This window comes from Aquarana catesbeiana, linkage group LG12 (assembly GCF_042186555.1).
Source record: "Aquarana catesbeiana isolate 2022-GZ linkage group LG12, ASM4218655v1, whole genome shotgun sequence".
NCBI lineage: Eukaryota > Metazoa > Chordata > Amphibia > Anura > Ranidae > Aquarana > Aquarana catesbeiana.
The window spans coordinates 6,507,247-6,521,667 of record NC_133335.1 but is presented as its reverse complement, the minus strand read 5'-3'; the positions used below and the strand labels follow the sequence as shown (position 1 = coordinate 6,521,667).

General features: G+C 51.9%; 1 protein-coding gene across 1 annotated transcript in view; it reads right to left on the bottom strand.

Moving 5' to 3' along the window:
* Positions 1-14,421, bottom strand: part of PREX1 (phosphatidylinositol-3,4,5-trisphosphate dependent Rac exchange factor 1) — a gene marked incomplete in the record, with an annotated part of 222,925 nt that overhangs the window by 123,256 nt on the left and 85,248 nt on the right. Inside the window, 1 exon segment of the mRNA XM_073607193.1 lies at positions 617-778. Coding sequence (XP_073463294.1) covers positions 617-778 — 162 coding nt within the window.

The window sequence follows — 14,421 nt, the reverse complement described above, 5'->3', positions numbered from 1 at the left end:
GGGGGGGGGGGACTATTTTTGAGAGGTGTCTATTGTTGCTGGAAGGAATCTACCATTGCTGGCTGCTGGGAGATCTATTTATGCTGGGGGAGAGGGGGTCTATTGTTACTGTAGGATCTATTGTTGCTGTAGGATCTATTGTTGTTGGGAGGATCTATTGTTGCTAGGCAGATCTATTGTTGCTAGGCAGATCCATTGTTGCTGCGGATGTCTATTGTTGCTGGCTGCAATGGATCTATTTTACTGCTTTTCTTGTTATCATTAACATACTCCAATCAAATTACTTGTCTCCACTTAATGATACTTGGTTCTGTATTCTCTAAAAGGAACGAGAATGGGAGGTGGGTAGGGGGGTGGAACCAAGGGATGTGGCTTGGTGGTGAGGAGAGGGTGGAACAAAGGGATGTGGCTTGGTGGTGGGTAGGGGGCAGAGTGGTGACTTGGAACAAGGGAGTACCTGCATCTATTCTCTGAGAAAAATCTTTATATATATATAGTTACTATTACCAATGCATGCAATGTAGGACATCCCTACTCTCCATACATATGTTGGAGAAGGTAATTTTCTATAGGGGTTGATCTGGATGGGGGGGAATGAATTGGGACTTGCACACACCTCCCAGCCCTCGATGTGGGACTGTAGTTGCTCCAGGGCCTCCAGCTTCTCCATCTGTCTTTTGGTTTCATTGATGTTGGTACAGACGGTCTTCATGGCCTGCAGGGCGCTCTGGACAGCTTGGTGGTCCGGGTGTTTGGTGGATGTCCTCTTTGCCAGCTCCTATGGGGAAGAAACAAGCCACCCGATAAGAAGATGTTTCCTCTAAGATTTGGAGAATTGCATTATAGGACATTTCCTCTATATTGGATAACTGAGGTGGATCGGGGGGTGACCAGGCCAAACCCACATGGCACCTACATTGATCTACAACGTTGCACCTCCACCATCATCCTCATACTACAACCACATCTGTCCAACTTATGTAAGCCAAACACCGCCACAAAGAGGAAGATCAAGATGGCCTTGCACCACCCCAGTACGGGGCTCCACCAGGGTCAGTCCACCCAAATCTGAGATTTCTGAAGATAAGTGGGGCGAAGAACTATATAGGATTGTATTTGGATTGATGTCTGGATCTATGGATCACTCCAACATGCCGTTTTATTATTATAATTTATTTTTTTTTTTCTCTGTCTGAATGGTAAAGTTATGCGACAAGTTCACTTTAAATGGCAATCTGCATATACAATGTATCTACAACTACGGGAATAGTATAATATATACAATGTATCTACAACCACGGGAATAGTATAATATATACAATGTATCTACTGAGTCTACAACCACGGGAATAGTATAATATATACAATGTATCTACAACCACGGGAATAGTATAATATATACAATGTATAAATGATGTCTGCAGACACCGGTAGGATATAATGTATAACTCTAACACACACACACACCCTCGGGGTCAGAGTTTATAATTTATGGCCTCTCAGTATAATATAAAGCATTCACAGATCCTTCAGGAGATGAATGAGATGTTAGTGGAGATGTCTCGGGTTCAAATTTACAGATAATGTATGGTGTGTGTGTGGTGTGAATGGGGGGGGATCTGTGATCTGTCAATGCCAAGCCACACACAACCCAAAGAGGACCCGTCATTGAGACCTCCAGATTAGGAGGGTGATCATGTAGAGGATGAGTCGGGGTTCCTCCATAATTCCAAGCTTCAGGATACCATGGCTCAGACATTGTGATGTATGGACAGTGTGCAATCACCGGGGTCAGCCGAGGAGAAGTGTAGGGACTCTGGTGTGCGACGTGCTGTACCGAGTCACAATTCACTGCACTGTCCACCCAGATCCCTGATCACTATGATAGACAAATCACACGCCTGTCCATCATCACACCACAAACACCATGCAACACCACACCCGTCACACAATACTACAATACTATACAACCCCACAGACATACAATACTACACAAGCACACAATACTACACAAGCACGCAATACTACACAATTCCCCAAACATACACTACTACACAAGCACACAATACTATACAATTCCCCAAACATACAATACTACACAAGCACACAATACAATACTACACAAGCACACAATACTACACAACTTCCCAAACATACAACACTAAACAAGCACACAATACTATACAATTTCCCTAACATACAATACTACAAAAGCACACAATACTATACAATCCCCCAAACATACAATACTAAACAATTCCCCAAACATACAATAGTACACAAGCACACAATACTACACAATTCCCCAAACATACAATACTACACAAGCACACAATACTATACAACACTACACAAGCACACAATACTTTACAACCACACGAACATACAAAGCTACACAACCACACAAAACTATATAATTCCACAAACATACAATACTACACAAGCATACAATACTATACAATCCCCCAAACATCAAAGCTCAACAGTTTTTTACAGCTTAAAATTATAATTTTGCCTAGAAACCCTCGCTAATATGAAACTCACTTTAACCCTTCACATGTAATACTACACAAGCATACAATACTATACAATTCCCCAAACATACAATACTACACAATACTACACAAGCACACAATACTATACAATCCCCCAAACATACAATACTAAACAATTCCCCAAATATACAATACTACACAAGCACACAATACTACACAAGCACACAATACTATACAATTCCGCAAACATACAATACAACACAATACTAAACAATTCCCCAAACATACAACAATAAACAAGCACACAATACTACACAAGAACACGATGCTGTACAATACTACACAAGCACACAATACTATACCACCCCAGGAACATACAAAGCTACACAATCACACAAAACTATATAATTCCCCAAACATACAATATACTACACAATTCCCCAAACATACAATACTACACAACACTATACAATTCCCCAAACATACAATAATAAACAAGCACACAATACTACACAAACACACAATACTATACAACCCCACGAACATACAATTACTTCACAACCACACAAAACTATATCATTTCACAAACACGCAATACTACAGAAGCACACAATACTCCACAGCCTAACAATACTATATAACTCCACCAAACATCAAAGCTCAACAGTTTTGTTACAGCTTAAAATTATATTTTGCCTAGAAACTCTCGCTAATATGAAACTCACTTTAACCCTTCACATGTAATACTACACAAGCACACAATACTATACAATTCCCCAAACATACAATACTACACAAGCATACAATACTATACAATTCCCCAAATATACAGTACTAAACAAGCACACAATACTACACAACTTCCCAAACATACAATATTACACAACCACGCAATACTACACAACTACACAATCCTACTAAACCCAATAATACTTTACAACTCCCCAATTATACACTACTACACAACATTTCCCATTTTAAAAGACTACACAACCACACAATTCCCCAATCACACAATGTACAGCTGACAAATTACGTTACTACACAAGGAAAACAGAATCCCACCATACAATATGTTACTGACAATTTGGGAACATACGTCTCTCAGCCTTTCACTAATTCCCCCACACACAGAATTTCCGCCATAAATAAAAAATATTTGAAAAATGTTAATAAAATGTATGGGGAGGGAGGGAGGGAGGCACATGACCCCATATAACTGGATTTTACAAAGTGGAACTAAATCGGAAACAAGGATTTCCTGTGTCGGGTATGGGATGTGCCTCAGGCTTTATGGGGGACAGTCAGGCGAGGGCTGAGCCGCTTATTGCTGGGAATCCTGTAGGGGGAGCCACACTGACCAGACACTGGAGGGGCAACACATTCCTAAAAAAAACAGCTGTACTTGGCAGTGATGGCACTGACCATCATACTGCTAAGACAAGGGTAGACCGTGCCCATCATCCTACCGATGAAATATGATGCCCATCATCCCATCAATGAACTACAATCCCAGGCCATTCAGGGCTATTATTGAGATGTTCTCTAGGAGACTACAAAGTACTGGCCTCCAAATTCCATCTGCTGTTGCTTCCAAATCGAATAAAGACAACAGGCAGACTAGTGTCAAGGGAACTACAACTCTCAGCATGTCCTGCCAGGCAGTATCAGAGATTTGCTGAGAATTCCTCAGTACATGCTGGGAGGAGACCAAATGCAGCATCCAGAAAAATTGAGGCTGGAACACCATCAAAGGCTTTGCCTTCAGTAAAATCCGAGCGTATCCCAGCGCTGTGTCTAGACTCCCAGAGAGAGCGGAGAGGAATGTGAGACTCCTCTCCCCAACACAACACCTCCATAGATGGGGCCGCCATGTCAGATCCTACGCCAACAACTGCCACTTACTGTGCCAACCGGGATAAGATTTATAAGAAAAGAGGCCGGCTACAAACAGACAGAAGTTCCCTCACAGGAGGCCAAACATCTCCACCTAACCGTGATCTGAGGAGCTGACAATCTAAAGCTGGTCGCTCAGTACAAGCCAATCGCTCAAGAGGACCTACACAATCCCTTCCATGTACCCCTCATCAGGCATCTCTATGAGATGGTTGTTGATAAATCTAATGGAGATTGTACAATCAGGTTGAAGCATGTGGCCTAGGAGGATAATTTATCTCTAGAGGATGGACAACTATGTGCCGTCTCCAAGATTATCGTCATATCTCCTCACCACACAACACTGCACTGTCTCCGGGAATGATGGAGACCAGGCCTTGTAGAATGAGGCTGGGAGAGCTCAGTGATATGTCTTATGGCTCTGAACCCCGACCATCACCAACCAATCCAATAATCAATGTGTGGGCAACTGTCTGCAGTACAGATATCTCAAACTTGGAGCATTGTGCTCAGCAATTCATCATCACTACTGCCACACTTTATTCTACTCTCCCCTGCTCCATGCTACGCTCCCCTGTTCCATGTTACGCTCCCCTGTTCCATGTTACGCTCCCCTGTTCCATGTTACGCTCCCCTGTTCCATGCTGTGCTCCCCTCCCCTGCTCCACGCTACGCCCCCCTGCTCCATGCCACGCTCCCATTCCATGCTACGCTCCACGCTATGCTCCCCTGCTCCACGCTACGCTACCCTGTTCCATGCTAAGCTCCCCTGCTCCACGCTACGCCCCCCTGCTCCATGCCACGCTCCCATTCCATGCTACGCTCCACGCTATGCTCCCCTGCTCCACGCTACGCTCCCCTGTTCCACGCTACGCTCCACGCTATGCTCCCCTGCTCCACGCTACGCTCCCCTGTTCCACGCTAAGCTCCCCTGCTCCATGCCACGCTCCCATTCCATGCTACGCTCCACGCTATGCTACCCTGCTCCACGCTACGCTCCCCTGCTCCACGCTAAGCTCCCCTGCTCCACGCTACGCTCCCCACTACACTCCCCCGCTCCACGCTAAGCTCCCCTGCTCCACGCTACGCTCCCCACTACACTCCCCCGCTCCACGCTACGCTCCCCTGTTCCACGCTACGCTCCCCTGCTCCATGCTGCGCTCCCCACTACACTCCCCCGCTCCACAGTACGCTCCCCTGCTCAACTCCCCCGCTCCACACTACGCTCCCCTGCTCAACTCCCCCGCTCCACGCTACGCTCCCCTGCTCAACTCCCCTGCTCCATGCCAAGCTCCCCTGCTCTACGCTACCCCCCCCCCTGCTCCACGCTATGCTCCCCTGCTCTACGCTACCCTCCCCTGCTCCACTCTATGCTCCCCTGCTCTACGCTACCCTCCCCTGCTCCACGCTACGCTCCCCACTACACTCCCCCGCTCCATGCTACGCTCCCCTGCTCCACGCTAAGCTCCCCTGCTCCACGCTACGCTCCCCTGCTCCACGCTACGCTCCCCTGCTCCACGCTACGCTCCCCTGCTCCACGCTACGCTCCCCTGCTCCACGCTGCGCTCCCCACTACACTCCCCCGCTCCACGCTACGCTCCCCTGCTCCACGCTAAGCTCCCCTGCTCCACGCTAAGCTCCCCTGTTCCACGCTACGCTCCCCTGCTCCATTCTGCACTCCCCCGCTACGCTCCCCTGCTCAACTCCCCCGCTCCACGCTACGCTCCCCTGCTCAACTCCCCTGCTCCACGCCAAGCTCCCCTGCTCTATGCTACCCTCCCCTGCTCCACGCTATGCTCCCCTGCTCTACACTACCCTCCCCTGCTCCACACTATGCTCCCCTGCTCCACGCTATGCTCCCCTGCTCCACGCTACCCTCCCCTGCTCCACGCTACGCCCCCCTGCTCCATGCTACCCTCCCCTGCTCCACGCTACCCTCCCCTGCTCCACGCTACGCCCCCCTGCTCCACGCTACCCTCCCCTGCTCCACGCTATGCTCCCCTGCTCCACGCTATGCTCCCCTGCTCCACGCTACCCTCCCCTGCTCCACGCTACCCTCCCCTGCTCCACGCTATGCTCCCCTGCTCCACGCTACGCTCCCCTGTTCCATGTTACGCTCCCCTGTTCCATGCTATGCTCCCCTGTTCTATGTTACGCTCCCCTGTTCCACGTTACGCTCCCCTGTTCCATGCTGTGCTCCCCTCCCCTGCTCCACGCTACGCCCCCCTGCTCCATGCCACGTTCCCATTCCATGCTACGCTCCCCTGCTCCACGCTACGCTCCCCTGTTCCACGCTACGCTCCCCTGCTCCACGCTACGCCCCCCTGCTCCACGCTACGCTCCCCTGCTCCACGCTACGCCCCCCTGCTCCATGCCACGCTCCCATTCCATGCTACGCTCCACGCTATGCTCCTCTGCTCCACGCTACGCTCCCCTGTTCCACGCTAAGCTCCCCTGCTCCACGCTACGCCCCCCTGCTCCATGCCACGCTCCCATTCCATGCTACGCTCCACGCTATGCTCCCCTGCTCCACGCTACGCTCCCCACTACACTCCCCCGCTCCACGCTAAGCTCCCCTGCTCAACGCTACGCTCCCCTGCTCCATGCTGCGCTCCCCACTACACTCCCCCGCTCCACGCTACGCTCCCCTGCTCCACGCTAAGCTCCCCTGTTCCACGCTACGCTCCCCTGCTCCATGCTGCGCTCCCCACTACACTCCCCAGCTCCACGCTACGCTCCCCTGCTCAACTCCCCCGCTCCACGCTACGCTCCCCTGCTCAACTCCCCTGCTCCACACCAAGCTCCCCTGCTCTACACTACCCCCCCTGCTCCACGCTACCCTCCCCTGCTCCACTCTATGCTCCCCTGCTCCACTCTATGCTCCCCTGCTCTACGCTACCCTCCCCTGCTTCACGCTATGCTCCCCACTACACTCCCCCGCTCCATGCTACGCTCCCCTGCTCCACGCTAAGCTCCCCTGCTCCACGCTACGCTCCCCTGCTCCACGCTGCGCTCCCCACTACACTCCCCCGCTCCACGCTACGCTCCCCTGCTCCACGCTAAGCTCCCCTGCTCCACGCTAAGCTCCCCTGTTCCACGCTATGCTCCCCTGCTCCATGCTGCGCTCCCCACTACACTCCCCCGCTCCACGCTACACTCCCCCGCTCCACGCTACGCTCCCCACTACACTCCCCCGCTCCACGCTACGCTCCCCTGCTCAACTCCCCCGCTCCACGCTACGCTCCCCTGCTCAACTCCCCTGCTCCACGCCAAACTCCCCTGCTCCACGCCAAGCTCCCCTGCTCTACGCTACCCCCCCTGCTCCACGCTATGCTCCCCTGCTCCACGCTACCCTCCCCTGCTCCACGTTACCCTCCCCTGCTCCACGCTACACTCCCCTGCTCCACGCTACACTCCCCTGCACTATGCTAATCTCTCCTGCTCCATGCTATACTACGCTCCCCTGGTCCATGCTATGCTCCATGCTACGCTCCCCTTCTTCAAGCTACACTCCCCTTCTCAAAGCTACGCTCCCCTGTTCCACGCTACGCTCCCCTGCTCTATGCTCCAGCCTGTTGCTCCCCTGCTCCATGCTATGTTCCGAAGCTCCATGATACCTACACTAGCTTCATACTACACTCCATTGCTCTATACTACATACACTCCATTGCTCCATACTACATACACTCCATACTACATACACTCCATACTACATACACTCCATTGCTCCATACTACATACACTCCATACTACATACACTCCATTGCTCCATACTACATACACTCCATTGCTCCATACTACATACACTCCATTGCTCCATACTACATACACTCCATTGCTCCATACTACATACACTCCATTGCTCCATACTACATACACTCCATTGCTCCATACTACATACACTCCATTGCTCCATACTACGCTCCAATGCTCCATACTATGCTCCATACCAGGGTGGATATACAGCAATGATTTTATTTTATTTTTTTATCTAAAAAAAAAAAAAAAAAATCGATTTTTTTGATTTTTATCAAATTAATTTTACTAAAATCTAAAGACAGTTTTCTATTTACGATACATTCATAATTAAGTTTATTCAGCATGAAATGGAGCTTATTTATGTAGCATGAGGCTGTATATTCTGCAATAGTTACATTTTTGGTAAACTCATTCAATGAATCCAAGCTCCGCAACCTGAGCTAACATGCACTGCATTGATGCATTCACACAATTTCACAGTAACCATGAGATAAAACAGAGTTAAGAAATATTCCAATTTATCCCATCGTTTTGCAAATCTATGTACACTACAAACTGTATGACTGAACCGGTTCTGATATCGATGTTTTACTAACCTGACAGCTTATTATTCTAAATAGGAAACCTTCAATTTGTTTGTAAATATTAAAGATTCTAACTACCAGCAAGAGCAAGTCCTTACATATAAAGAGCACCTGTCATTTCAGATCCATCATGGCAGCGCCTGTTAGCGGTCATCCACTCACCTAGTGCCGCCACGTCCCTCGCCTTGTTGTGTCACTGCCGCATTACCAGCCGCCCAATTAAAGTGAATGGGACCGTCAGTAAGTCAACAGCAGGTCAAAGGAGGAGCCAACAGCGGGTCAGAGGAAGAGCCAACAGCGGGTCAGAGGAGGAGCCAACAGCGGGTCAGAGGAGGAGCCAACAGCGGGTCAGAGGAGGAGCCAACAGCGGGTCAGAGGAGGAGCCAACAGCGGGTCAGAGGCAGAGCCAACAGCGGGTCAGAGGCAGAGCCAACAGCGGGTCAGAGGAGGAGCCAACAGCGGGTCAGAGGAGGAGCCAACAGCGGGTCAGAGGAGGAGCCAACAGCGGGTCAGAGGAAGAGCCAACAGCGGGTCAGAGGAAGAGCCAACAGCGGGTCAGAGGAGGAGCCAACAGCGGGTCAGAGGAGGAGCCAACAGCGGGTCAGAGGAAGAGCCAACAGCGGGTCAGAGGAAGAGCCAACAGCGGGTCAGAGGAGGAGCCAACAGCGGGTCAGAGGAGGAGCCAACAGCGGGTCAGAGGAGGAGCCAACAGCGGGTCAGAGGAGGAGCCAACAGCGGGTCAGAGGAGGAGCCAACAGCGGGTCAGAGGAGGAGCCAACAGCGGGTCAGAGGAGGAGCCAACAGCGGGTCAGAGGAGGAGCCAACAGCGGGTCAGAGGAGGAGCCAACAGCGGGTCAGAGGAAGAGCCAACAGTGGGTCAGAGGAAGAGCCAACAGTGGGTCAGAGGAGGAGCCAACAGCGGGTCAGAGGAGGAGCCAACAGCGGGTCAGAGGAGGAGCCAACAGCGGGTCAGAGGAAGAGCCAACAGCGGGTCAGAGGAGGAGCCAACAGCGGGTCAGAGGAGGAGCCAACAGCGGGTCAGAGGAAGAGCCAACAGCGGGTCAGAGGAGGAGCCACTGCGAGACAGAGATGACTGTTGCTCTTTAAAAATGATGATTTAAATCCAATCCGTCCTGCTCCGTATTACACTCTTCCGCTCTTCGGGTCCCCCGGGTCAGACAATAATTTATGATGCACAGAGCTCACTAAATGTCATCCGGTTCGGGTTTAAATCAACTTTAAACAATCCCTTTGAATGATGTGTCCCATCCCCCTCCATGTAAGAGATTGATTTTATGTTCTGTGTAACATTTACATTCGTTGTGCTGAATGTCGTTCAATTTTCTGTGCCGCCAAAACATTTTCTAGAAGACTCGTAAATATCCGAATGAATGAAGTCTTTGACTACAGAGCTTGGCTGAGTAATATTTACTGAGCACACAACATCACCCCGGCATAGAGCGGCATCACAGCTCCCCCGACACCGCTAAGACACATGAGAGGACTGTAGAGGATGTGGAGCCATGTGTGGCCCTCCGCACACTGTGATTGGTCATTCTGTCCTGTAGGGGCCCCCTGTACACTGTGATTGGTCATTCTGCCCCCTGTAGGGGCCCTCCGCACACTGTGATTGGTCATTCTGCCCTGTAGGGGCCCCCTGTACACTGTGATTGGTCATTCTGCCCTGTAGGGGCCCTCCGCACACTGATTGGTCATTCTGCCCTGTAGGGGCCCCTCTGCACACTGATTGGTCATTCTGCCCTGTAGGGCCCCTCTGCACACTGATTGGTCATTCTGCCCTGTAGGGGCCCTCCGCACACTGTGATTGGTCATTCTGCCCCCTGTAGGGGCCCCTCTGTACACCGTGATTGGTCATTCTGTCCCCTGTAGGGGCCCCTCTGTACACTGTGATTGGTCATTCTGTCCCCTGTAGGGGCCCCTCTGTACACTGTGATTGGTCATTCTGTCCCCTGTAGGGGCCCCTCTGTACACTGTGATTGGTCATGCTGCCCTGTAGGGGCCCTCCGCACACTGTGATTGGTCATGCTGCCCTGTAGGGGCCCTCCGCACACTGTGATTGGTCATTCTGCCCTGTGGGGGCCCTCCGCACACTGATTGGTCATTCTGCCCTGTAGGGGCCCCCTGTACACTGTGATTGGTCATTCTGCCCTGTAGGGGCCCTCCGCACACTGATTGGTCATTCTGCCCTGTAGGGGCCCCTCTGCACACTGATTGGTCATTCTGCCCTGTAGAGGCCCCTCTGCACACTGATTGGTCATTCTGCCCTGTAGGGGCCCTCCGCACACTGTGATTGGTCATTCTGCCCCCTGTAGGGGACCCCCGCACACTGTGATTGGTCATTCTGCCCTGTAGGGGCCCCTCTGTACACTGTGATTGGTCATTCTGTCCCCTGTAGGGGCCCCTCTGTACACTGTGATTGGTCATTCTGTCCCCTGTAGGGGCCCCTCTGTACACTGTGATTGGTCATTCTGTCCCCTGTAGGGGCCCCTCTGTACACTGTGATTGGTCATGCTGCCCTGTAGGGGCCCTCCGCACACTGTGATTGGTCATTCTGCACCCTGTAGGGGCCCCCCGCACACTGTGATTGGTCATTCTGCCCTGTAGGGGCCCTCCGCACACTGATTGGTCATTCTGCCCTGTAGGGGCCCCTCTGCACACTGATTGGTCATTCTGCCCTGTAGGGCCCCTCTGCACACTGATTGGTCATTCTGCCCTGTAGGGGCCCTCCGCACACTGTGATTGGTCATTCTGCCCCCTGTAGGGGACCCCCGCACACTGTGATTGGTCATTCTGCCCTGTAGGGGCCCCTCTGTACACTGTGATTGGTCATTCTGTCCCCTGTAGGGGCCCCTCTGTACACTGTGATTGGTCATTCTGTCCCCTGTAGGGGCCCCTCTGTACACTGTGATTGGTCATTCTGTCCCCTGTAGGGGCCCCTCTGTACACTGTGATTGGTCATGCTGCCCTGTAGGGGCCCTCCGCACACTGTGATTGGTCATTCTGCACCCTGTAGGGGCCCCCCGCACACTGTGATTGGTCATTCTGCCCTGTAGGGGCCCTCCGCACACTGATTGGTCATTCTGCCCTGTAGGGGCCCCTCTGCACACTGATTGGTCATTCTGCCCTGTAGGGCCCCTCTGCACACTGATTGGTCATTCTGCCCTGTAGGGGCCCTCCGCACACTGTGATTGGTCATTCTGCCCCCTGTAGGGGACCCCCGCACACTGTGATTGGTCATTCTGCCCTGTAGGGGCCCCTCTGTACACTGTGATTGGTCATTCTGTCCCCTGTAGGGGCCCCTCTGTACACTGTGATTGGTCATTCTGTCCCCTGTAGGGGCCCCTCTGTACACTGTGATTGGTCATTCTGTCCCCTGTAGGGGCCCCTCTGTACACTGTGATTGGTCATTCTGCCCCCTGTAGGGGCCCCCCGCACACTGTGATTGGTCATTCTGCCCTGTAGGGGCCCCTCTGTACACTGTAATTGGTCATGCTGCCCTGTAGGGGCCCTCCGCACACTGTGATTGGTCATTCTGCCCTGTAGGGGCCCTCCGCACACTGTGATTGGTCATGCTGCCCTGTAGGGGCCCTATGTACGCTGTGATTGGCCACTCTGTAGGGTGATGCGAGTTTTAATTAAAGGTCCACTTTCATACAATGGTTTCTGGCCGAGGGCCCGGTGGTCGGAAGCTGCTCACATGTACCGATAAATTGGCCTCAATGACGGGCCGGGAGCAGATGTGCGTCTGACTTTCTGCAAAAACAGGAATTAGAGGAAAGTGGAATTTTTACATAATGGAAGGAGATCCAAGCTGGCTTCCTGAGGTTTATTTATAAAAAGGCTAATATCCCTGGAATTCACTACACAAGGAGCCTGCCTGGGGCTCTGGAGCTGATAAAGGAGGGTACAGGAGATGTATAGGGGAACTCTTCCTTGTAGAGGATCAGGGGAGGCAGGTGAGGTGGCCACCTTGGGCATTCAACAGGAGAGGAAGGGCAGGACCGGCAATCTATGCTGCTGGAGTAGATCGCAGGTCATAGGGGACGCACTTTGGCTTTTTAGCCTTCAGTGCTAAAGGACTTTGTACCAGCACTGTGGAAGAAGAGGGGTGACCACACTGGAGCCTCAGCTATGATATGGAGAAGAAGAGGGGTGACCACACTGGAGCCTCAGCTATGATATGGAGAAGAAGAGGGGTGACCACACTGGAGGCTCAGCTATGATATGGAGAAGAAGAGGGGTGACCACACTGGGAGCTCAGCTATGATAGGGAGAAGAAGAGGGGTGACCACACTGGGAGCTCAGCTATGATATGGAGAAGAAGAGGGGTGACCACACTGGGGGCTCAGCTATGATATGGAGAAGAAGAGGGGTGACCACACTGGGAGCTCAGCTATGATATGGAGAAGAAGAGGGGTGACCACACTGGGGGCTCAGCTATGATATGGAGAAGAAGAGGGGTGACCACACTGGGGGCTCAGCTATGATATGGAGAAGAAGAGGGGTGACCACACTGGGAGCTCAGCTATGATATGGAGAAGATGAGGGGTGACCACACTGGGGGCTCAGCTATGACATGATGGAAGAAGAAGGGTGACCACACTGGAGGCTCAGCTATGACATGATGGAAGAAGAGGGGTGACCACACTGGGAGCTCAGCTATGATATGGAGAAGAAGAGGGGTGACCACACTGGGAACTCAGCTATGATATGGAGAAGAAGAGGGTGACCACACTGGAGGCTCAGCTATGATATGGAGAAGAAGAGGGGTGACCACACTGAGGGCTCAGCTATGATATGGAGAAGAAGAGGGGGGAGCACACTGGGAGCTCAGCTATGATATGGAGAAGAAGAGGGGAGACCACACTGAGGGCTCAGCTATGATATGGAGAAGAAGAGGGGTGACCACACTGGGGGCTCAGCTATGATATGGAGAAGAAGAGGGGTGACCACACTGGGGGCTCAGCTATGATATGGAGAAGAAGAGGGGTGACCACACTGGGGGCTCAGCTATGATATGGAGAAGAAGAGGGGTGACCACACTGGGAGCTCAGCTATGATATGGAGAAGAAGAGGGGTGACCACACTGGGGGCTCAGCTATGACATGATGGAAGAAGAAGGGTGACCACACTGGAGGCTCAGCTATGACATGATGGAAGAAGAGGGGTGACCACACTGGGAGCTCAGCTATGATATGGAGAAGAAGAGGGGTGACCACACTGGGAACTCAGCTATGATATGGAGAAGAAGAGGGTGACCACACTGGAGGCTCAGCTATGATATGGAGAAGAAGAGGGGTGACCACACTGAGGGCTCAGCTATGATATGGAGAAGAAGAGGGGGGAGCACACTGGGAGCTCAGCTATGATATGGAGAAGAAGAGGGGAGACCACACTGAGGGCTCAGCTATGATATGGAGAAGAAGAGGGGTGACCACACTGGGGGCTCAGCTATGATATGGAGAAGAAGAGGGGTGACCACACTGGAGGCTCAGCTATGATATGGAGAAGAAGAGGGGTGACCACACTGGAGGCTCAGCTATGATATGGAGAAGAAGAGGGGTGACCACACTGGGAGCTCAGCTATGGTATGGAGAAGAAGAGGGGTGAGCACACTGGGAGCTCAGCTGTGATATGGAGAAGAAGAGGGGTGACCACACTGGGGG